Raw genomic sequence first — 23,592 nt, forward strand, 5'->3', positions numbered from 1 at the left:
CACGTTTTATGTTATCAAGTAAACTTATAATAAATTAATCCAATACTAAGTTATAAAATAGTTTATATGTACTAAAATAAAAGACAAGAAAAAAATTTCAATTTTGAACTATTACACTTACAAAAAAAATTGACAAATATTCCTTTAATCTTTTTTATTGCTCCCGAAGGTTCAAATTCTTTGTTTAATACTTTTGTTAATTAGTGTTGGGTGTGTACTTTTTGTAAGAGCCATCAAGATTATTTTGTTTTTGTTTGAGATGATGATTAGCTTGAAAGTAAACTTTCACAAAAAATTGTTGATGAGGTGGAAAGTTATGAATTTTTTTCTTTTGTTTGTGGTTGTTGATTTTGTTTTCATGCTTTGGTGATTACAAGGTGAATATTTTTGTAATTCTTTGTTTCTCATTTTAGTGCACATTTTTTTTCACCATCGTCCACTGGACTGCCTAATCTAGTTTGAGGGTCATCAAATAGTTCTAGCCCCTTCTAATCGCAATTGCGAGAATAAGTGCTCCTCACAATTTTGTTCCAAATTGTCCAAATACACCACACGTCCTAAAAATGTGTTTCTCATAGTCGTTTCTTGTAAAGCTTTATCATAGTTAATCAGTTACAATGAGAAGAACAATTTACAGAAAAGTTGTGGGGATTATAGTTTATCAATAACATAATCCACCCAACTCACCGAACAAATTCAATGTACAGATTTTAAATGCACATAATCAAACATTGGCTGATCAGCTGAATTTTTTTTATGAATTTGTCATCTTTCACACGCACCCTTAATTAGTGTAACCAATCTATTTCGAACTGTTTGATAGATCAGAGAAGCAACCTCTGAACTGTGAAACTATTTTAGAACTAAAAACTAGTATTGAACCAGGATCACATTTCAAACTGTTCTAAACAGGTCGGAACCAAGAACCAGTTTTAAAATTGGATTTAAAACAAGTCAGTCAAGTAACAGAAGCTATTAGGTTTTGGATGAAAAACCAGTTCAGAAATTAAAACCGGTGTACATAGGCATAGAACCGACACAGTTTGAAAGAACTGTTTTCCAGGTAGGTGTTTTTCCGAAACAAACCATGCCCAAACCTTTGGCAAAGTCTGTAAGGATAAATCAGAACTGAAAACTTCAGAAATTGTACTCTAGACTTGATACTTCTTGTTAGCAGCTTACAACCGGTGCTCGAGTATTAAAATCTCTTAATCATTACTGATCAAGTAACATTCTTACTAGCACTAGTTGTCAAAATTCATTTTGGGGTGAATTTAGAGGGAAAGTATATCTGTGATCAATACACAACTTCTCAAACTAAATTATTTAATGAGTTGTAGTTTAAACTTCAAAAGAGAATCATACAATAACAAACGCAAGTTTCAATACTTTGAGTACATCTGCTCTTACTCTAGGGTTTTTATTATACTACTAAACTTTGTAACCACAAATCGAGTTCATCTTTATGCAGATTTCCCGGAAACAGCTCCAGCAGATGTCAGCAGGGGTACCAGCTTACCCTGGCCTTGCAAGTTCATGGTTGCTGCATAGAAGAAGGATCAAGAAAACAATTCAATAAACTATATGAAATGAAACCCAGTGAGGCAATGATTAAGAAACTTGTGTAGATGTAGAAAAAAAAATATCAAAATCTTACAGTCACAGCCACCAATGTGGTTTCCGCCAATAAAAACATTTGGCACAGTCCTCTGACCAGTCCACTCGGCTAATGCTCCTTGGATCTCACTTCCATCAGCTGCATAATGTCAAACCGTTCACGTTATTCACTTAATTTTCACATAGAAATCATGGAAAGAATTACAAAAGCAATAAAATATAGCAGGGTGGAACCATATTAACATAGGGAAATCAAATTACTAGTGAATCCGACACATTTTATGCATAGATTCTAATATTACTAAGTGGAAGTTATAAATTATTTGATTGTTTAGAAAAACAACTTGAGCTATAATATTTTACGAAAAATCAACCTGTGATCCAGCACAGGTAGGTAACTAATGGTCATATTTGCCAAGTTCATTCCACAGACCAATAGTGTCTAAAAATGAACACCATACAAAGCCTTTAAGTAGTAGTTACAAGAAAGAAGAATGACAATGATATCAAATAACTTCAACATCCCTAAACCATATATGATATTTCTAGCAGAATACAATACCAATTTGATAACATCTTGCAGGGAGAAAACAGTAACTTAGTAAAACCTAAAATCCTAATGTTCACAAAATATTCAATTGGGGCTAACTTAGTAAAACCTAAAACCTAAAACCCCACATGATAGATACAGGTGAAATTAAAACAGAACAAAAATATTGTTTGACCATTTCACATTCACAAACTCTAACTAAAGGTGGGGACAAATGTTTGATATTTCATTACAAAAAAGGGTATAAGAAAAATGGATCAGTCAAAGCCACAAGTGTGTCTAGGTGAAAATTGATTTTATAAAAATGATTTTTATGATTTTGATTGATTTAGATTAAAAGTTAATTGAATATAAAAAGATTTATGCTTGAATATATCCACATAAAAGCAAGTTAAACAATAAATTTGAAACTAAAAACAATAGTACTAAAGACTGATCAAACATATCAAAATCAATTATACTTCAAGTCAAAAACAATTCAATCTGATGATAACAGACAAACATATTAAATTAGGTACATCTAGAATACATTTCTATGATGCACAAACACTCATCATACTAGGCATGTCCTGGTGTCGTACTAGGCGAGTTCAAGTGACGAACTAGGTGGATCCCAGTGTCAGACACGCGTAGGCATGCGACACTGACACAACAGAGACTCATTGTTACATTGAATTATGTCATTTTTTTAAAATTACTATCTGTGTCAACACGTAGTATCATAGATCCGATTTATCTCTTACAAAAACATGAAACCAAATAGAACAATACAAGCAGCAACAAATTGACATTCAAAATCATACAGCAGCGAATCAGGTTGCAACAATTCCATAAAACTTATTATTAATCATATAATAAAAAATTCAACAACCCTAAAACTCTAAAAAAAATATATATATATATTAAAAAAAATTCTCAAAAGGGACAAATAAACAAACAAAATTCAATTAAATAAATAAAATTGATGTGAAATTAAATACTCACATTCATTATCAAGTTCAATAGCCTTAAAAGTAGCACCAAGACTAGTGAAGAGATTCTTCACTTGGACACAAAAAGGACAATAGCTTTTGCTGAAAATATAATGAAATAAAACCGATCAATCAGCGTTTTTACAATAAACAAAAGAAAAAATGAATGAAAGTGAATTAACCTGAAAACGACGACGGGATTGGAAGATACGAGTTCCTTTGCCTTAGGTAGTGCCATTTTCTGTTATGCTTTTTTTTTTCTTTAACAATTGAGAAACCCTTCAATCAGATACTACTGCTTTCAAGAGACGTGGCTGGTGAGGCCGTTATTTATAGGGAAAAATATGCGAATTTTTGGGTACGCGTCTCTTTTAAGCCTTTGCTGAGATGGACAATTATGAAATACAGTAGTATTTATCCTGTTGCCTACTAAACATTTTACTTTAATTGATAATAAAATTAAGATTTTATTACACTTTTAATCATAAAATTTTTTCCGTTAAGATTTTTAGTCCATACTTTTCATTTACAAAAAACATATTTAACCATAAAATTAATTCATACTTTAATTGATAATAAAATTAAGATTTTATTACACTTTTAATCATGAAATTTTTTCCGTTAAGATTTTTAGTCCATACTTTTCATTTACAAAAAAACATATTTAACCACAAAATTAATTCATTTATTATCAACACAAAATTAATTCATTTAATATTTGGTAATGTCTTTTTTTTTTGGTAAGATATTTGGTAATGTCTTTGACAAAATATATTAGCCATTTTCCGTGACCAAAAAAAATGGGTTAAATATTTTTTTTGTCCTTATAATTTTCCAGAATTTTCATTTTAATCCTCGAAGATTTTTTTCAAATTTTTTAGTCTTGAAATTTTTTTCAATCAATGATTTTAGTCCCTACTTTTCTATCACATTTTCTATCAAAAACATATTTAATGCCGTTTTCTATCACATTTTTTTCTATTTGGACAACTTTGAGTATAAATGAAGATGAAAAGTATAATCCAACCATATAAATAAATATTAGTATACTACGATTAATCTCATAAAAATAGACTCACGTTTCCGTTTGGTCCGTGCTATTGTTTTTACCACCAATATCTGGCCTACTTAACTATCTAATTTAGTTCGAGCATTAGTTCTGATATCTATTGGTTCCAACCCTCCTAATTATAGTTTTGGGAAATCAAACTGTGTCTTTTATACCAAGTTCAGCGCTAATTAATAAATTTTTTGTGGCTCTAGGCAAAGGTCTAGCTTTCCTCCCCCATGGACAAGGCTTGGATTTCTTGTTTCACCAAATAAGAGGCGAAACAAAAGATTGGTGGGAAGGCGCCAAGGCTAGTTCGGAAGCACAACATCTACGTACCACTTAATTGGGAGACTTTCAAGAAGGCAAATCTTCAGCAAATATTTTTTTTAATGGCTACAAGATTCAGAAGGAAAATAAAATTGGAGTTTAAGCAAGAGGAAATGAATAGTGAAGACCTAGATGAATAAATGGAGACAAATCAGAGTGATCTAATGAAAGCTTGACGACAATTGGTATGTCATTTTAATTTTGAGGACGAAACTTCTTCAAGAGAGTAGAGTGTAACATCCTAACTTTAATTAATAAAACTAATATTATTAGAGGTTTTAATTTGAATTAATTAGATGAAGTTAGCAAGAATTAGCAAGTTAAATTACAAGGAAAGACTTGACAAAAAAAAAAAAAACTAAAGATATAATTGGAATTGAGGATAAGTTAAAGGAATAGTATAGTAATTAAACAGAGATAACAATACTTTGAAAGTCATTTTTTTTCAGCAAAACAACTCTCTCTTCTCCCACCAAACTCAGATTTTCCATCTAATCTTCATCACAAGCCTGGCATGCAACATTTCCATAACCCTAAACCTTAAACTGTTGTTAGAAGGAGAAATTGAAGCATATATAGAAAGAAAAATATGTAGTTGGACACCACACTCTTACCCAAAATCTAAAGGTGTTAGGTTCATGAGTCCTCTCACTTATAACCTCCACTTTTCTAAGCAATGTGAGACTTAACCACTCACACTTGCCACAACAATCTCCCCCTCAAGTGTGAGTCCATCCACTCTAGGATATGCTCCCCATCAAGCGGAAGATTTCTTCATCCTACAGTTGTACCGCCGTTAGCCACACTACTCAACGGGACCCGCCGCCTGACCACCTTTGTCGGGAAGACTTTCGATACAAGGAGTCAGTCGAACTCTTCGTCGAACCATCGACTCTGATACCACTGTTGGGTCATCACCAGGAGACAGCCGGGGGATCATTCACATTGAGTTCAAGAACAACTTCATAAGTGAGTTGGACACCACACTCTTACCAAAAACCTTAAGGTGTTAGGTTTATGGGTCATCTCATTTATAAAGTGTTCAACCTCCACTTTTCTAAACAATGTGGAACTTAACCAGTCACACTTGCCACAATAGGGACTTAGATTAGAAGCCTTGAAGAAAAGAAAAGGAAAGCTTGGAATTCTCACCATCTTTAATTTGTTCATCATTTTAGGTGAGTTTCTATAGGCCCTGATTTTTGTTAGGATATATAGGCTATGAACATGTAGGAGCTGTAGTAATTCCCTTGATATTATTCATGAAAGAGTGTCTTTGGGTTGTATAATGTTTTGAGGTAACGGAATGTTTTGAGGAAATTTAAATTTTTTTGTTAAAATTGTCTTGTTTGACGAGTAATTTGAAATGATAAAATTTATGAAGTATTTTGTCGAAGTACTTAAATTTCTCTTCCAAAAAACAGAAAGAAATTCCAAATGACACCAAAAAGTTAGAATTTTTTTTTTTGAACAAGCTAAATTAGCTCACCTAAATTGACATCAGAGATAGAGAGAATTGAACATGAGACCTTAAGGAGGAGCACGTTCCAAAGTCACAAGCCAATACCATCAGACCAACCCAAGTGGGTCCAAAAAGTTAGAAATTATGAATTCCTTCTTCCCATATATGTATTTCAAAATTTTCAAATTAACCCATGTAATATTTTTTAAAATTGCAAATTGACCTCTAAAGTTTTTCAAAAATTGGTCCTTAAATTTTTGAAAATTGCAAATTATTTCCTATTTTTTAAATTTTGTATTACTCAAAACTTTTCAAGTTTATAAAAGTGACCCAAAATATATTCACAATAAATTTTTTAGTACTCTATCTGAACACACTTTAAAAATGAAAGTAATATAAATATACAATCATTTGAATCGCATAGATTTCCCCTTGATTGTCAGAAATTATCAACAATGAATTTGAGGTCTTGCTTACAACTTAAATTTAATTAGAATGGAAGCTTAATAGTTAATATGTTAAAAATTACCTCAAAAAAAAGTTAATATGTTAAAAATGGACTAGTAATAAGGTGGGAACCGTAGTCGTAGAATTTCCTTTTCAAAAGTTACAAAACAAATAATAGTTTGATGTAATATATCGTACTAATAAAAAAAATTAAAATATATGTATTAAGGTATCAATTGATAAGACATCACGTGCAAACTCGTAATTCCCCACTTATTCACCTAAAGTGTGACAAACTTCAAGCTCTCTGCTGTTATAGTTAGAGTGCTTTATACATTGCCTCCAATCTCGTGTTTCAAGACGGAACAAAACACTTTGACATTAACTACCACAAAGTCAGAGAGAAGCTATAAGGGGGACTCATGAAACTGCTACCTATTTCTCGAGATGATTAGACAATATATATTTTGACAAAGGATCTATATCCTGCATATTTCCATCAATTCATTTCCAAGCTAGGACTCCTGAACATTTTGTGCCTTAGCTTGAGGGGGTGTGAAAAAATATAGGTTATAGTAGTTTAGTTAGTTAGCTACAAGATTATTCTTGTTTTTTTTATTATCCCTTTTTTTATCATGAAATGTTATTATAAAATAATAATGAACATTTGGTAAAAAAAATAAGAATGAATTCTTGTTACTTACCCCCTCCCGTCCTATATATAAGAAAAAATTAATTTTTTAAATTCATTGTAAAATTGATGTATCTAGACAATAATATAGTCTAAATATATCAATTCTACAATGAATATAATAAGTAAAATGTTTCTTATATATAAGACCGGTGGGAGTATAAAATTTATTTGACTGCCTTAATAAAAAAATGCTAAAGGGTCATATTAATGCATTGTTGTACTTAAAAGACATCAAATAATTATTAAAATTTTAGGAAGTCCTTTTACAACTTTTTAAGTGCTAAAACTATTTATTTAATTGATGTAAAGAGAACATGGATTTTATAAATTAAAAGTGATAAAATCATATTCTATTTGATACATGCAAAGGTTGGAAAACATGGCAAAAATTGTCAAATTTGTTTATGTTATGATTATCCTTCTTTCTCTATTTCTTGTTGCGACAAATTCTAAACGTAAGCATTTTATCTCATTTGAAAATTTTCTTTTTTACTTGGCATACAATATTTTATCCCATTAATTTATTTTTCTCCTTTTACATTAGGGAATATTCCATGTGTTTATGATGGTGATTGTCCAATAAAATTGTGCCGATATCCTTTAAAAGCGAAGTGTCTTGGTGGTATTTGTCACTGTCGTTAATTATGAAGCTCCATAGATTATGAGTGGCAGATCCAGAAGAATACATAAACACACTGCTAGCATATTTCATTAGTTGTTATGTAGTTATTGTGATAGCACCCAATAATTTAATTTTCTTTGTTAGTTTTGTACTTTAGGATGATAAAATTGAAATGAAATAAAGCATCAAAGAATATTATCTTAATTTGTGTTCGTCATACTTAATTTTGAGATGTTTTCGATTTTGAAAATCGGTTTAATTAGAAAATTATGCCACCAAATAAATTACTTAAGTGTTATATATGCAATACACTTTGTTTTTGCTGGATTCTATAAGATGTTTTTCTTTTAGACGAAGTGAAACTCACAACTGTGATGTCCCGAGTTCGAACTCAAATAAAGGTTTTCAACCTAACAAATATCGATATTCTCACTTGAACTATAACTTATGAACAAGTTAGATTTAATAGGTGTCTAAGTAAAACTCTGATCTCATTTGTGTCTGCACATAATCAATTTTCATTTGCTTTTGTAAACCATATAATATAATGAAAAGTTTGTTTTCACTTCATGATCTTTAAATAAAACAATGTAAATCACTAGCACTGATTGTAAATAAAATCATCTCCAAATCAACTCACTGGGGCAAAATGTTTAGAAACCAACACAATAAAAATGGAAATGGTCATTGAAGATGAATTCTTCCCTTCAGAGCAATGTGATTAAGTAACGATGGCTGTGATCATAAGAGATGTTCCTGATGACTATGCACTACAGGTGACACCTATAGAAGCAATTAATCCGTCAACCCAGAGAAAACTTGTGTAGCATAAAATAATGATTTAACGATAATCCAATGTCAACAGAAATGAAATAATAAATAAAACCACGGTTAAGAGATGAATGAGACCTTTCGCTTTTCTATCTATAGCTATATATGATACATATCCAACCATATGCAGCATCTGTAGTTTTGTTATATATACTAATGTTTAGTTTTTGTTATCCTACAATATTCATATGTACTAATGTTTAGTTTTTGTTCTTCATTTGTAGCTTGGAAGAAATAATTTTTCACTGCAGATAGAATGCTAATGGATGAAAAGGTCGGTATTCTCAATTACTCTTATCAAATTATTGTCATTTAAATATTTAATTTTTTTTTTATCATAACAATGGTTGTAAGTAAACAATCTTATTTTTCTCATTTATTTACTGATATTGGTTGTTCTTTTGTTATCAAGAACATAGAACCAATGATAATTTTTAAGAGGCTTCATTCCATGTAAGATGACAAAATATATTCCTTTCTCAAATTGTATCTAATAAAGAGTCAACTAATATTATGGAGCAAGAAAGTTGTGGAAGATTTAGAGGATTGAGATATATGATGTTTGAAGAATTTTCCAATAGTTAGATAATAAATTTATAGCATCAATATGTTTGGTGCAAGTGATTCATTTTTTTTTTATAATTTTCATCTATGTTTTGAAGGAATTCACTTTCAATTCTAAATTTTAGTTCATTTAAAAAAAGAAAAGAATGTTATAACCACTATTATAACATGGGTCCATAGTCTTTATAACTAAATGTGAGTATATGTTTATACTCACGTTTTTCCTCTACATTCATAGACGGTTAGATAAATTATGCAAGCATTGTGGTGAAGTTCAAATCTTCTAATTTCAGGGATACTTTAAACTTATATATTCAGACTAAATTATGTAAGCATTGTGTGAATTGTGATAATGATAATGACTTTGACATGATATTTAGCTTGCATTACTTATGACAATGTGACACTTCTAAAAAAAAAATCCTAATACTCATTTGTAACTTCTCCCCTTTCTTATTCTATTTAATTAATGATGATTAAAAGTAATGAATATTGAAAGGTTTAGTTTTTATTCATGGGACCTTTCATTTTCATATTGAGTTTTAATTGCATGTCATATACAATCAGTTTACGTATTTAATTGTAAATTACAATTCTATCATGCATGCATTTACTTGAAAAAAAATTATACCTACAACAAAATAATAATAATTTAGAATTTTAAAATTTTGCATATAATAAAAATATTATAATTTCACACCACTAATAATAATATTAACTTAGGACAACTTTCAAGTTACAAAAACTATCATCTATTTTTAATTTTGTTAAAACATAATTATTTAACAATTGCTTATAATTATTTAAGAGTATTTACGGCCCAAAATAAATATAGAGAGATATTTATAAGAATAATATAACATTTTTAAGCAAATAATAAGATGAGATGTTAAATTCTTCTAAAATAAACTTTCTTTTTCGGGTGTCGGGTCTCGAACCAAGTTCCTCTAGGTTGAAGATTAACTCCTCAACCAAGTGACCTCTCGGGAGACATGCAAAATAAACTTTCTTTACCTGAGCCAAATAACTGAACCTAAATTCAAATATATGAAATCATCATCCAAACTAATATATTGGCAACAAAAAGTATTTAAGGTTTATATATAGGCTAAATTGCAGTTTTGGCCCCCCACGTTTCATAATTGTGCGATTTTGGCCCCCCAAGTTTCAAATGAGCGATTTTGGCCCCCCACGTTTGCCCCCTTTTGCATTTCTTGGTCCCCCTTGACTATTTTGACCAAAAACCTGCTGACATGGAATATTTTTGACACGTGTCTTAATTGTATTGGCCAACCAAAATTATAAGAAAATTTAAGGAAAGGTCACGTGACTCTTTTTATGTTGAGATTAATTTATTTTTTTTTTTACAAATTGTAAAAAACAACAATTAAAAGTCTTAATTTAACAATCAGATGTTAGTGCCTCTGTTGGTAGTCTTAAATCGCAATTTTGGTTAGAAAACTCTAACATCTGATTGCTAAAATTAAGGCTTTTTATTGTTGATTTTTACAAATTTTTTAAAAAAAATAAATAATTAACCCCAACAAAAAAAGAGTCACGTGACCATTCCTTAAATTTTATTTTTTTTAAAAAAAATAATAAATTTTGGTTGGCCAATACAATTAAGACACGTGTCAAAAGTATTCGATGTCAGCAGGTTTTTGGTCAAAATAGTCAGGGGGACCAAGAAATGCAAAAGGGGGCAAACGTGGGGGGCCAAAATCGCTCATTTGAAACTTGGGGGGCCAAAATCGCACAATTATAAAACGTGGGGGGCCAAAACTGCAATTTAACCTTATATATATTATAACAAAAATACACTAAATATTCAAGCAAATATTATTAAATAAGAGACACAAAAACTAAAAATAAATTTGTAGGGTCACAAACTTTACCATAAAAAAGAAAAAACAAACCAAAACAAAAAAAGACTAAGAAAAAAAATGTAAACTAAACAATATTCTAAAAAAATTGGGACTAATAAAGTCGGGATAAAATTTCACCAAATGAATATGTGAGGAGAAACTTCAAAAGACCGAAAGAGAAGTAAGTAGAAAAGCTATTTGGTGCCTTAAATTGCATATAAGGGAGTAAACGGCCGGTTACGTTATTTGATACGTAATTTTCAAAAAAACGAGATCACGTGATAAAAAAAGTATGTATGTACGCATGCCTCCAACTGTTATTGAAAATACAATAACGGAGACATAAAAAAATAAAAAGCAAAGTGACATATGACTGTAAAGTTGTCATTCATATAAAGAAAACCTAAGATTTTATAGGAGCACACAATTAAAATAAAATATGATGTATCCCTTCAAATTTATAAAATATTATAAAAGATCTATTACATTAAAATATAAACAAAACTATGATATAAATAAATAAAATTTAATATTTCTAAACAACTTTTTTTTTTATATACATATACTAATATTAAACATGATCATATTTTAAATTAATTATGTTTTAATTATGTGTGATTAAACTTATCACAATTATTATTTTTCATTTATAAAATTATTTTAGTTATATATTTTAATCGAACCCGTGCAACGCACGGGTTTACCCCTAGTTTGTATAAAAACATCAATGCTACAATGTTAGTACCAAGTCTAATGAATAAGTTTTTTGTGGCTCTAGGCAAAGGTCTAGCTTTCCTCCCCCATGGACCAGGCTTGGATTTCTTGTTTCACCAAATAAGAGGCGCAACAAAAGATTGGTGGGAAGTCGCCAAGGCTAGTTCGGAAGCACAACATCTACGTACCACTTTAATTGGGAGAATTTCAAGAAGGGAATCTTCAGCAAATATTTTTTTTAATGGCTACAAGATTCAGAAGGAAAAAAAATTGGAGTTTAAGCAAGAGGAAATGAATAGTGAAGACGTAGGTGAATAAATGGAGACAAATCAGAGTGATCTAACGAAAGCTTGACGACAATTGGTATGTCATTTTAATTTTGAGGACGAAACTTCTTCAAGAGAGTAGAGTGTAATATCCTAACTTTAATTAATAAAACTAATATTATTAGAGGTTTTAATTTGAATTAATTAGAGGAAGTTAGCAAGAACTAGCAAGTTAAATTACAAGGAAAGACTTGACAAAAAAAGATTAACTAAAGATATAATTGGAATTGAGGACAAGTTAAAGGAATAGTATAGTAATTAAACAGAGATAACAAGACTTTGAAAGTCATTTTTTTTCAGCAAAACAACTCTCTCTTCTCCCACCAAACTCAGATTTTCCATCTAATCTTCATCACAAGCCTGGCATGCAACATTTCCATAACCCTAAACCTTAAACTGTTGTTAGAAGGTGAAATTGAAGCATATATAGAAAGAAGAATATGTAACCACACTCTTACCCAAAATCTTAAGGTGTTAGGTTTATGGGTCCTCTCACTTATAACTTCCACTTTTCTAAGCATTGTGGGACTTAACCACTCACACTTGTCACAACAATCTCCCCCTCAAGTGTGAGTTCATCCACTCTAGGATATGCTCCCCATCAAGTGGAAGCTTTCTTCATCCTACACTTGTACCGCCGTTAGTCACACTACTCAACGGGACCCGTTGCCTGACCACCTTTGTCAGGAAGACTTTCGATATAAGAAGTCAGTCGAACCCTTCATCGAACCATCGGCTCTGATACCACTGTTGGGTCATCACGATGAGGCAGCCGGGGGATCATCCACATTAGGTTCAAGAACAACTTCATAAGTGAGTTGGACACCACACTCTTACCCAAAACCTTAAGGTGTTAGGTTTATGGCTCCTCTCACTTATAAAATGTTCAACCTCCACTTTTTTAAGCAATGTGGAACTTAACCACTCACACTTGCCACAAGAGGGACATAGATTAGAAGCCTTGAAGAAAAGAGAAAAATTGAAGGAAAGCTTGGAATTCTCACCATCTTTAATTTGTTCATCATTTTAGGTGAGTTTCTATACGCCCTGATTTTTGTTAGGATATATAGGCTATGAACATGCACGAGCTGTAGTAATTCCCTTGATATTATTCATGAAAGAGTGTCTTTGGGTGGTATAATATTTTGAGGTAATATAATGTTTTGAGGAAATTTAAATTCTTTTGTTAAAGTTGTCTTGTTTGACGAGTAATTTGAAATTTTTTTAAAATGATAAAATTTTATGAAGTATTTTGTCGAAGTACTTAATTTTCTCTCCCAAAAAAAAAAAGAAAGAAATTCCAAATGACACCAAAAAGTTAGAAATTATTTTTTTGAAGAAACTAAATTAGTCCACCTAAATTGACATCAAAGAGAATTGAACATGAGACCTTAAGGAGGAACACACTCTCAAGTCTCAAGTCAATACCATCACACCAACCCAAGTGGGTCCAAAAAGTTAGAAATTATGAATTCCTTCTTCCCATATATATATTTCAAAATTTTCAAATTAACCCATGTAATATTTTTTTTAAAATTGCAAATTGACCTCTAAAAAATTGCAAATTATTCCCTATTTTTAAAATTTTGTATTACTCAAAACTTTTCAAGTTTATAAAAGTGACCCAAAATATATTCACAATAAATTTTTTAGTACTCTATCTAAACACACTTTAAAAATGAAAGTAATATAAATATACAATCATTTGAATTGCATAGATTTCCCCTTGATTGTCAGAAATTTTCAACAATGAATTTGAGGTCTTGCTTACAACTTAAATTTAATTAGAATGGAAGCTTAATAGTTAATATGTTAAAAATTACCTCAAAAAAAGTTAATATGTTAAAAATGGACTAGTAATAAGGTGGGAACCGTAGTCGTAGAATTTCCTTTTCAAAAGTTACAAAACAAATAATAGTTTGATGTAATATATCATACTAATAAAAAAAATTAAAATATATGTATTAAGATATCTATATTTGGGTCTCATCAGCATAACTCAATTGGTAAGGACATCACGTGCAAACTCGTAATTCCCCACTTATTCACCTAAAGTGTGACAAACTTCAAGCTCTCTGCTGTTATAGTTAGAGTGCTTTATACATTGCCTCCAATCTTGTGTTTCAAGACGGAACAAAACACTTTGACATTAACTACCACAATGTCAGAGAGAAGCTATAAGGGGGACTCATGAAACTGCTACCTATTTCTCGAGATGATTAGACAATATATATTTTGACAAAGGATCTATATCCTGCATATTTCCATCAATTCATTTCCAAGCTAGGACTCCTGAACATTTTGTGCCTTAGCTTGAGGGGGTGTGAAAAAATATAGGTTATAGTAGTTTAGTTAGTTAGCTACAAGATTATTCTTGTTTTTTTTATTATCCCTTTTTTTATCATGAAATGTTATTATAAAATAATAATGAACATTTGGTAAAAAAAAATAAGAATGAATTCTTGTTACTTACCCCCTCCGGTCCTATATATAAGAAAAAATTAATTTTTTAAATTCATTGTAAAATTGATGTATCTAGACAATAATATAGTCTAAATATATCAATTCTACAATGAATATAATAAGTAAAATGTTTCTTATATATAAGACCGGTGGGAGTATAAAATTTATTTGACTGCCTTAATAAAAAAATGCTAAAGGGTCATATTAATGCATTGTTGTACTTAAAAGACATCAAATAATTATTAAAATTTTAGGAAGTCCTTTTACAACTTTTTAAGTGCTAAAACTATTTATTTAATTGATGTAAAGAGAACATGGATTTTATAAATTAAAAGTGATAAAATCATATTCTATTTGATACATGCAAAGGTTGGAAAACATGGCAAAAATTGTCAAATTTGTTTATGTTATGATTATCCTTCTTTCTCTATTTCTTGTTGCGACAAATTCTAAACGTAAGCATTTTATCTCATTTGAAAATTTTCTTTTTTACTTGGCATACAATATTTTATCCCATTAATTTATTTTTCTCCTTTTACATTAGGGAATATTCCATGTGTTTATGATGGTGATTGTCCAATAAAATTGTGCCGATATCCTTTAAAAGCGAAGTGTCTTGGTGGTATTTGTCACTGTCGTTAATTATGAAGCTCCATAGATTATGAGTGGCAGATCCAGAAGAATACATAAACACACTGCTAGCATATTTCATTAGTTGTTATGTAGTTATTGTGATAGCACCCAATAATTTAATTTTCTTTGTTAGTTTTGTACTTTAGGATGATAAAATTGAAATGAAATAAAGCATCAAAGAATATTATCTTAATTTGTGTTCGTCATACTTAATTTTGAGATGTTTTCGATTTTGAAAATCGGTTTAATTAGAAAATTATGCCACCAAATAAATTACTTAAGTGTTATATATGCAATACACTTTGTTTTTGCTGGATTTTATAAGATGTTTTTCTTTTAGATGAAGTGAAACTCACAACTATGATGTCCCGAGTTCAAACTCAAATAAAGGTTTTCAACCTAACAATATCGATATTCTCACTTGAACTATAACTTATGAACAAGTTAGATTTAATAGGTGTCTAAGTAAAACTCTGATCTCATTTGTGTCTGCACATAATCAATTTTCATTTGCTTTTGTAAACCATATAATATAATGAAAAGTTTGTTTTCACTTCATGATCTTTAAATAAAACAATGTAAATCACTAGCACTGATTGTAAATAAAATCATCTCCAAATCAACTCACTGGGGCAAAATGTTTAGAAACCAACACAATAAAAATGGAAATGGTCATTGAAGATGAATTCTTCCCTTCAGAGCAATGTGATTAAGTAACGATGGCTGTGATCATAAGAGATGTTCCTGATGACTATGCACTACAGGTGACACCTATAGAAGCAATTAATCCGTCAACCCAGAGAAAACTTGTGTAGCATAAAATAATGATTTAACGATAATCCAATGTCAACAGAAATGAAATAATAAATAAAACCACGGTTAAGAGATGAATGAGACCTTTCGCTTTTCTATCTATAGCTATATATGATACATATCCAACCATATGCAGCATCTGTTGTGACAATCTATGGTTTTACTAAATGACCTCAAACCAGAATTCTGGTAGTCATGAGCCTTATATTGACCTGTAAAATAAGAAATAAACAGTTCGGAAATCAACATATGTAGTAAGTATCAATCCAAAAGGGAAAAGGGAAATTATCATTACTTTACCTGGAATATTATAATTTCCGAAAAGCAGAAGCAACATTTTTTCTACTGCGACTTTCTATCTTTTCAGGGCTTGGGAGTCCAGTTATTTCCTCATACTTCATTTCAAGGGCCTGTAATAATTTGACCAAAAATTATCAAAAATTGGAGTCTGGTGTCGTCCGTGTAAACAAGATAGATCTTAATTTGTCAGAATAAACCGGTTTGTGTGTGTGTGTGTGTGTGTGTGTGTGTGTGTGTGTGTGTGTGTGTGTTGGGTTTCAGAAACAGAAGGAGGAGATTAAGAGTAGACAAAGAATAGAAGTAGTGTAGCAGAAAATTAGAAGCACGAGAAGTGGATCTTATGTCACTTTAATTATATTTTTCCCTTTTGATATATGGTTTATGTTTTCTCGATATTATTGAATTAATCTGTGTTTGCATCTCTATAAGGCACAGCTAACCTTTAACTAGTTGATTCCTCCATAGATACCAGCGATGAAGAGATAACAAAAGTCAAATAGAAGAGGAAAAACAAACCACTTCTGTTTACAGAAAGTGTACAGAGACATTGACAGAAAGTGAACAGACGGTGGCCGGAAAGTGTACAGACAGTTTCCAGAAAGTGTAGGCTCGGTGGTTAACATGAAGTACTTGATAGCATCAAGTGCTCAATCAAGATTTGAGGATACTGACAGTAGAAAGTAACAGGACATGTTTTCTAAAGGGTTATTTATGGAAGTAGATTTCCCTAGATAGGAGCTCGTGAGTCGTGATACCATGAGAAAAATAGGAAGAAGAATCATTTGCCCCAACAGCATGCTTAATTTATATACATGGAAATTACAATCATAATAGTCAAAAATGCAATTTATGAGGGAGCAATTAAGCTAGCACTACTTAAGATACATTGAACTTGATATACTTGTTATACAATGAATCTAAGGTACTTGGAAAGTGGAGCATAAATATATTTTAATTTCCAGCAAAGATTTTAATATATGCACAAATATCCAAGAAAAGTGATGCTGTTAGAAGAAATGAGAAAATGAAATAAGTGGCATCACTAAGCCTAGCTTTATTTGCTGAAATAAGTGTTTTCCTAAGTCGTCACGATGTATTTCTCATGTCAAGGGGAAATAATCAAGGGAAAGAATGACAAAAGAGTACTTTTTCTAACCTGTAACTGTCCACGAATACTATCAAGAACTTCACCAGTCATTCTCTCAAAGAAAAGGATTCCCTGTAGATACAACCATTAATCCATTATATGGTATATTATATAAGCACATATATAACTGATGAGTATGTTCATAAAAGAAAATTAATGTTCAAAAAATATATAACTAACGTAACCAAAAAATTAATGTTAATATTTTTTTGCCGCAAAAATTAATGTTTATATTATTCACTAGTCAATGTAACCAAAAAGTTAGACATCCACAATGGAGCTCCCTTCATTTGGGGTAAGCACTCAATCTTTCCAAATGTAGTCAAACTCGAGATTCTGCCTAGGATCAGGAGCGGGATAAAAAATTGCAAGGATCCTACGAAGGGAAACATTGTACTTCTATATATTCACAGGCATACATGCAAGGATAAAAAAACGAGTAAATAACCTCTAAATCACAACATTAAACTAAGGCCCCGTTTTTTTTTGGTACAAACTAAGGCCCCGTTTGACCCTACTTATTTTCTACTTTTCTACTTCTCCTTAAAAGAAATAGAGAAGTAGAAAATTGTATTTGGCCCTATTTCTCCTTAAAAGAATTAGAGAAATAAAGTAAAGAAGTAGAAAATAAGGAGAAGTTGGGTCAAACCTATGTTGCACAGGTACTCCGTTTTAGACAGAGTACCGGTACCGGGTACGTACCGGGTACCGGTACGCGTATGGTACTCCCATGGTACGTACCCTCAAAGTACCGAGTTTTTTTGTTTGTTTTTTCTTGTGGGTACACGCGTGGTACTTCCGGGGTACGCGCGTGGTACTCTCAGGGTACACACGTGGTACATATTTCATCAAAAACTATTTTTTTTTTTTGCAACACTTTCCAATCTCATTCTTCTTTTATTTGTTTATTTTTTTAATAAAGATTCATTTTAGTTTAAAATTAGAATCAATTCAGTCTCCTTCCCTTTTTATTTATTTTTAAAAGTAGAGCCGCATAGTCTTACTACTACTCTTAATTTCCTAAACGTGTAAACCACAATACTTTTAAAGTTTGCTATTTTTTATGTTTAATTATTTTTTTAAGAATATAATTTTATTATTTTAAGTATATAACTATATTAAAAAAAATTATACAAGCGTACCCGTACCTTAATTTTTCTAAAAATACCGTACCACGTACCGGTACCGGTACCGGATACCGGTACCGTACCCGCACCTGTGCAACATAGGGTCAAACACAATTTTTTACTTATTTACTACTTTTAAGGAGAAGAAAAAAAGTGGAAAATAGGTAGGGCCAAACGGGGCCTAAGTTAATAATGCGATCCCGGTTCAAACTCACGAGTTTGACCATACCATGCACCTCCAGCAATCCTGGCTGTACCGCAGCATGAAACCATGGTTGTGGATTGTAGAATTGTACAATCCTACACATTGGCTCACGGTCTTGACTACAGTAAGCACGTCAATAATAATTTATTAAATCATTTATTATCTTGGTGTCAAAGGAGAGAGTGCTTATACAAGCCTTTTCTCTCAATAGGACTCTTATTGGTTATCCCACAATGAGAGATATCTGATAAGTTTGAGTTCTTATTGAGTAAAAGAATCCTCATTGGGGGGATGCTGTTACAATGCAAGGTTTGTTTGAGAGCACTTTTTCTCTACTAACAAGTTTACTGAATATCAAAACTAACCGACTGACTCCTAGCTCCTTTACATTTATAGGTTTCAATTACATCCTCATTAATTCCCTCTTCACCATTGGGTGCCTATCATAACACTTGTTATATATAGACAACATACCAAAGGTTCATAAAAAACTCATTTTCTACAAGAATAAATGCTTTATTTTGAGTAAAAAAAAAAAGCTTTACTTTTGCATGTTCAAAAACATACCTGTAGATGGTCAAATTCATGTTGGAATATTCGTGCTGGAAGGCCAGACAAACTGACCGAAAACCATGTTCCCTTCAGATCACGTGCATCAATCTTCACAGATTCTGGTCGCTACACCACACAATAATGAGACTTGTTTGAGTAGGAATGAGATAAAATCATTAAAATACCATCTCCGAATCCGATAGAGTCATGAAATTTTAGAACAAGCAATGTTTCTTTTGTTGGGTACAGTTTAAAATACCAGCAAAAGAAAAAAACTTTAACTACATATATATACAAGTAAAAACTTTGTTATAGATAGCAAACAGAACAAAGTGAAATGACAAATTTGAGCACACACGAGTGTGATTAACAAAATAAATCAAGAAGGAAAATGAAACAGACATATTGCCATCGAACTCATCATGATAACCACTCAACAATAACCAATGCAACAATTCGTTCAGAAAGGAACTCAAATAAATTACATGACATATTTATTGAACCTAAAAGGATGGTTATGCTAAATATTTAGTTCTTGTTGGATGCTACGCTCCATATTTCTGGTTTCGTTTTTGGTAGTTTCTAATTGCCAGAAAGAAGAAACTCTCGCACTTTCCAAAATCCAATTGGTCGGAAGAAACACGATGAGTATTGTTAGATCCAACAGAAAATATCAAACTGAAATAAGACTGATTCGTAATGAAGATGAACTCAGATGATTAATCCTCTAATGCAATATGAATTGGAACAGTAAATGACAATGGATCGAGATGAATCTCCTGGCAAAATGAAGAAAAGTAAATGATACTCCCACAATGAGAGCACCCCCTCTGAGACAGGAAACCATCCCAATACTCAGCCCCCTCACTTCCTTTATAACCGCATTACCTTCTTTCTTAACCTCCAATTACAAGGTGCCACCAGTCCACTTTGTTATAATTTCCCCTCTCCCTTCTAACCGCTTCCCTGTATACTCTCTGCACTTCATCGCGTGCCTATCAAAGTATCAATTATCATGTAACCTTAAAATCTAAGTAGTCAATGGCAGATAGTGGCCGACCCCCTAACCGCTATAGTGATGCAGCGGGTATGTCGAAGTCTAAAGAAATAATAAAATAGTTGCATAAACAAAGAAACAGGGAGGAGAGCATGGTCAGAGAAGAAAGACCGCCGCAACGCAATTTCGACTGCAATGGCTGAGATTTACTTAAGAACTTAGATGTAAGGATTTTCTATAATGGCTAGCAAATACTTCAAGCTTATAGTTGCACCTTACTTTATATATTAAGCAAAACCTAATCACCAATAACTAAGCTTGATATGCATTATTGGGGAACTAAAATTTGAATTTACATGCACCAAATGATCATTAAAGTTTTGTTTGGCAAGACAGAAAGCGTGAGTAGAGGATAGCAAAAGAAGAGACCAAGATTTTTGAAGTTCAGACGAAGATAGGTTGGAAGATTACTATGAAATATGTAAACATAATAGATGGGAAACAGTTCATACTCATACAAAGTTCAAAAGTAGCTATCTCCATATAAACTAGCCTAAAAGGAAAGCTAGATTCAAAATAGTACAGTAAAAGAAAAGAGTTTCATTTTCATACCTTTACATCAGCATTAATGCCGGGAAAAGATAGACAACCCTCATTAAAGAGTGTCCGGTTCTTTGAGTATTTACTAACTCTTGGGTTTACAAGAACAATTTCTTCTCCTTCACCACGTTCACCTACTGGATTGAAAACCATAAGTTGAACATTAATTCCTACTTGGGGTGCTGAGAGACCAATGCCATCAGTTCTGTAGAAAAAGGAAGTCAACCGATAATGTAACATATTAACATTCAGTAAATTGCAAGGACTAGTTAGAAAGTACCCAAGGTATGGATTATTGTTAGTTTCATTCTAAATGTTGTAATACAATACAAGGTATTGATTTCTCTGAAATATCTCTCAAATGTTATTTGAATTACACTATTGATAATATTGATATATAAATCAACCTGGCGTACATAATTGAAAATATATTTCAAGTGTTGTTCCAAATCAACTATTTTTCTGCTTTATTAGTAAAACAGATTTACTGTTTATGCAAGACCACAACACAAGGTGAAAAGACAAACTTTGGGCGTGGGACTATTCTGCAATTGAGTGTGTGTAGGTTTTATATGTTCACCCAAACTATGCTTTGTATTCCCCAAGCAATTTCTACCACCTAAATAAGGTAGCCAATGGCTAATATCCAATATTCAACAACTATAACAAACAAGAACCAACACAATGTATTATCATCGATTCATTATCAGTTCATGCTATCGTGGCATTGACATGAGACAAAAGTACAAAATTTTTAAATATGGTTGATTTTAGTTATAAACAATTCTTGAAAATAATTACTTTTGATATTAGAATAAGGGTGTGTTCAGGAAAAGCAACTTAATCAAGTGTTCATTGAAATGTTGAATATTACCTCTGTCCCTGAATATAAGACCCTCTTGAGAATTTTTTTGGTACCTTTTTATAAGACTGTCTTTCAATTTCCAACCATAATTATTATTTCTTTAATTACATACCTCTAATTATTTTACCTCTTTTTCTAAACTTTACAATAAATACTATGATAAAACATAAACAAATTCTCTCTCTTAAAAGGATCAAAATGTAAAAACAACCTCCACTACCAATAAACTTATTACTACCAACTTTCTTAATTCCCGTGATTTAGTCAACGAGGTCCTATACTTAAGGACGGAGGTAGTAAGGGCTTATGTATCCTATTTGCATATAAACAAATTAATTAAGCACATATGATATACTACCTCTGTCCCTAAATATAGAACCCCGTTGATTAACTCACGAGAATTAAGAAAGTTGATAGCAGTAATACATTCATTGGTAGTGAATGTTATTTTTACAAGTTTTATTGGTAGTATTTATTGTAAGGTGTAAAAAAAGGGGTAAAGGGCCCATTTAGATTTGACTTATTTTTGAGCTTATGAAAATAGCTTATGCAAATAAATATACTTTTATGTTAATTCATAAGTTTTCACTAACAAAAATTGTATCTTTATAAGTTATTTTCTCATAAACTATCTTGAAAAACTTATGATAATACATAAAAGCTTATTTATCTGCATAATTTGTTTTGCATAAGCTCAAAAATAAGTCAATCCAAAAGGACCCAAAATAATTAATGGTATGTAGGTAAAGAAATAATAACTGTGGTTGAAAATTGAAATAGGGTCTTATAAAAAAGGACAATTTTTTTCCAAAAGGATCTTATATTTAGGGAGGGAAGTAGTAAGTGTTTATGTAAAAGGTATTCCTACAACAAAAAAAGTTAAACTGTTTTCATAAGCTATTTTGGCTGAAAACAACATACGAACATATCATAAGTTGTTTCTATAAATTGTCTCAACCAGTCTCAGAAGTGTTTATGCTAGTAAATAAGAGCAAATAAGTCAATTAAGTCCATTCAAGCAGGCCCATGAGCTATACACTATTTGAATAAACTTATCTCAAAGACTCAAACTCAAACACTCTAAAAAATGTTTATGCAATAATATAAACCGAAATAAATTATTAACAAAGCAATCCAAACGAGGCCTAAAAATGAAAAAAATCTTACTTGTACATTACGTCGAACATTTCATGGACAAGTTTCTTCAAATCATCATCAAAGGTTACTATGCGTTTATTCTTTATCCTCAATTTCGGGTCTGGATATTTCAATACTTTAAGAGGCGCCTCAAATTCAAAATCAGCAGCTTCAAAAAAGAAAGAGAGATTAAGGGTTTGATATTTTAGCAAAAGCGAAAGATAGAGTGAAGAACCTACGAGAAGCGATATTGTTTTGTGCTGCTGCTGCTGAAAAATCGGCCTTGGTACGGTTGGTGGAGGAGAGAGTCAGGTGGGAGGCGGAGGAGTGACGGAAACAGCGGGTTGGAATGGCAGCAAGCGCAGAACCGCCGTGATGATGATGAAGAAGAGGGTGACTTGGGAGAAGTGAAGCCATGACCACAGATTAATTGGCAATGAGTAACAAATTTCATTTCAATAAGCTTTTTAGTTTTTATGTTAATGATGATAAGTTTTTTGAGTAAGCTTCTATTTGAAATTGAATTAACTTATTTTTTACCTTATACAAACAACTTACATAATTTTTATGTATTATTATAAGTTTTTCGAGGTACTTTATGATAAAGTAGCTTATAAAAATATAATTTTTACTAGTGTGGATTTATGAAATAGCATAAAACTTAATTTAAATTGACGGATGAAAAATATATTAGGGACCTTTTAGTTGTTTT

General features: G+C 31.4%; 2 protein-coding genes and 4 long non-coding RNA genes across 7 annotated transcripts; 3 read left to right on the forward strand and 3 right to left on the reverse strand.

The window, feature by feature from the left end:
• Positions 1 to 1,297: 1,297 nt before the first annotated feature.
• Positions 1,298 to 3,517, reverse strand: LOC123888880 (glutaredoxin-C2-like). The gene is made up of 4 exons (XM_045938045.1): positions 3,321 to 3,517; positions 3,152 to 3,240; positions 1,658 to 1,756; positions 1,298 to 1,543 (listed from the first exon to the last, which is right to left on the reverse strand). The coding sequence occupies exons 1-4, from the start codon at positions 3,374 to 3,376 to the stop codon at positions 1,464 to 1,466; spliced, it is 324 nt and encodes a 107-aa protein (XP_045794001.1). The 5' UTR covers positions 3,377 to 3,517; the 3' UTR covers positions 1,298 to 1,463.
• A 3,925-nt stretch (positions 3,518 to 7,442) lies between these two features.
• On the forward strand, positions 7,443 to 7,945 carry LOC123888884. Its single transcript, XR_006802342.1, has 2 exons — positions 7,443 to 7,574; positions 7,664 to 7,945. It is a non-coding gene; the product is annotated as an uncharacterized LOC123888884 (long non-coding RNA).
• Positions 7,946 to 8,235: 290 nt separating this feature from the next.
• Positions 8,236 to 8,699, reverse strand: LOC123888883. Its single transcript, XR_006802341.1, has 2 exons — positions 8,651 to 8,699; positions 8,236 to 8,524 (listed from the first exon to the last, which is right to left on the reverse strand). It is a non-coding gene; the product is annotated as an uncharacterized LOC123888883 (long non-coding RNA).
• A 54-nt stretch (positions 8,700 to 8,753) lies between these two features.
• Positions 8,754 to 9,200, forward strand: LOC123888885. The gene is made up of 2 exons (XR_006802343.1): positions 8,754 to 8,846; positions 8,985 to 9,200. It is a non-coding gene; the product is annotated as an uncharacterized LOC123888885 (long non-coding RNA).
• A 5,619-nt stretch (positions 9,201 to 14,819) lies between these two features.
• LOC123888882 lies at positions 14,820 to 15,330 on the forward strand. Its single transcript, XR_006802340.1, has 2 exons — positions 14,820 to 14,959; positions 15,049 to 15,330. It is a non-coding gene; the product is annotated as an uncharacterized LOC123888882 (long non-coding RNA).
• Positions 15,331 to 15,619: 289 nt separating this feature from the next.
• On the reverse strand, positions 15,620 to 23,367 carry LOC123888881 (peptide deformylase 1B, chloroplastic). Of its 2 annotated transcripts, XR_006802339.1 has the most exons (8): positions 23,120 to 23,367; positions 22,911 to 23,049; positions 20,891 to 21,083; positions 19,297 to 19,407; positions 17,407 to 17,469; positions 16,251 to 16,360; positions 16,035 to 16,162; positions 15,620 to 15,908 (listed from the first exon to the last, which is right to left on the reverse strand). XR_006802339.1 is itself a non-coding variant. In XM_045938046.1 (7 exons), exons 1-6 carry the CDS (start codon positions 23,295 to 23,297, stop codon positions 16,259 to 16,261), a joined length of 786 nt encoding a protein of 261 aa, XP_045794002.1. In that variant the 5' UTR covers positions 23,298 to 23,367; the 3' UTR covers positions 15,620 to 16,162; positions 16,251 to 16,258. The 2 variants fall into 2 exon arrangements, 1 of the variants encoding a protein (XP_045794002.1); XM_045938046.1 differs by having other exon boundaries at positions 15,620 to 16,162.
• Positions 23,368 to 23,592: the final 225 nt, after the last annotated feature.

This window comes from Trifolium pratense, linkage group LG6 (genome assembly GCF_020283565.1).
Source record: "Trifolium pratense cultivar HEN17-A07 linkage group LG6, ARS_RC_1.1, whole genome shotgun sequence".
NCBI lineage: Eukaryota > Viridiplantae > Streptophyta > Magnoliopsida > Fabales > Fabaceae > Trifolium > Trifolium pratense.

Bases quoted from the DNA above. Each gene is read 5' to 3' on its own strand.
- LOC123888881 (XM_045938046.1), bottom strand. From the start codon at position 23,297: ATGGCTTCACTTCTCCCAAGTCACCCTCTTCTTCATCATCATCACGGC. The intron at 23,050-23,119 runs GTAGGTTCTTCA...TCTTTTTTGAAG, and splicing joins ACAAAACAATATCGCTTCTC to CTGCTGATTTTGAATTTGAG. The intron at 16,361-17,406 runs GTTAGAAAAAGT...AAATTATTACAG, and splicing joins GTATTCGTGGACAGTTACAG to GCCCTTGAAATGAAGTATGA.
- LOC123888880 (XM_045938045.1), bottom strand. From the start codon at position 3,376: ATGGCACTACCTAAGGCAAAGGAACTCGTATCTTCCAATCCCGTCGTC. The intron at 3,241-3,320 runs GTTAATTCACTT...TTATATTTTCAG, and splicing joins AATCCCGTCGTCGTTTTCAG to CAAAAGCTATTGTCCTTTTT. The intron at 1,757-3,151 runs GTGAGTATTTAA...GACATTATGCAG, and splicing joins TATTGAACTTGATAATGAAT to CTGATGGAAGTGAGATCCAA.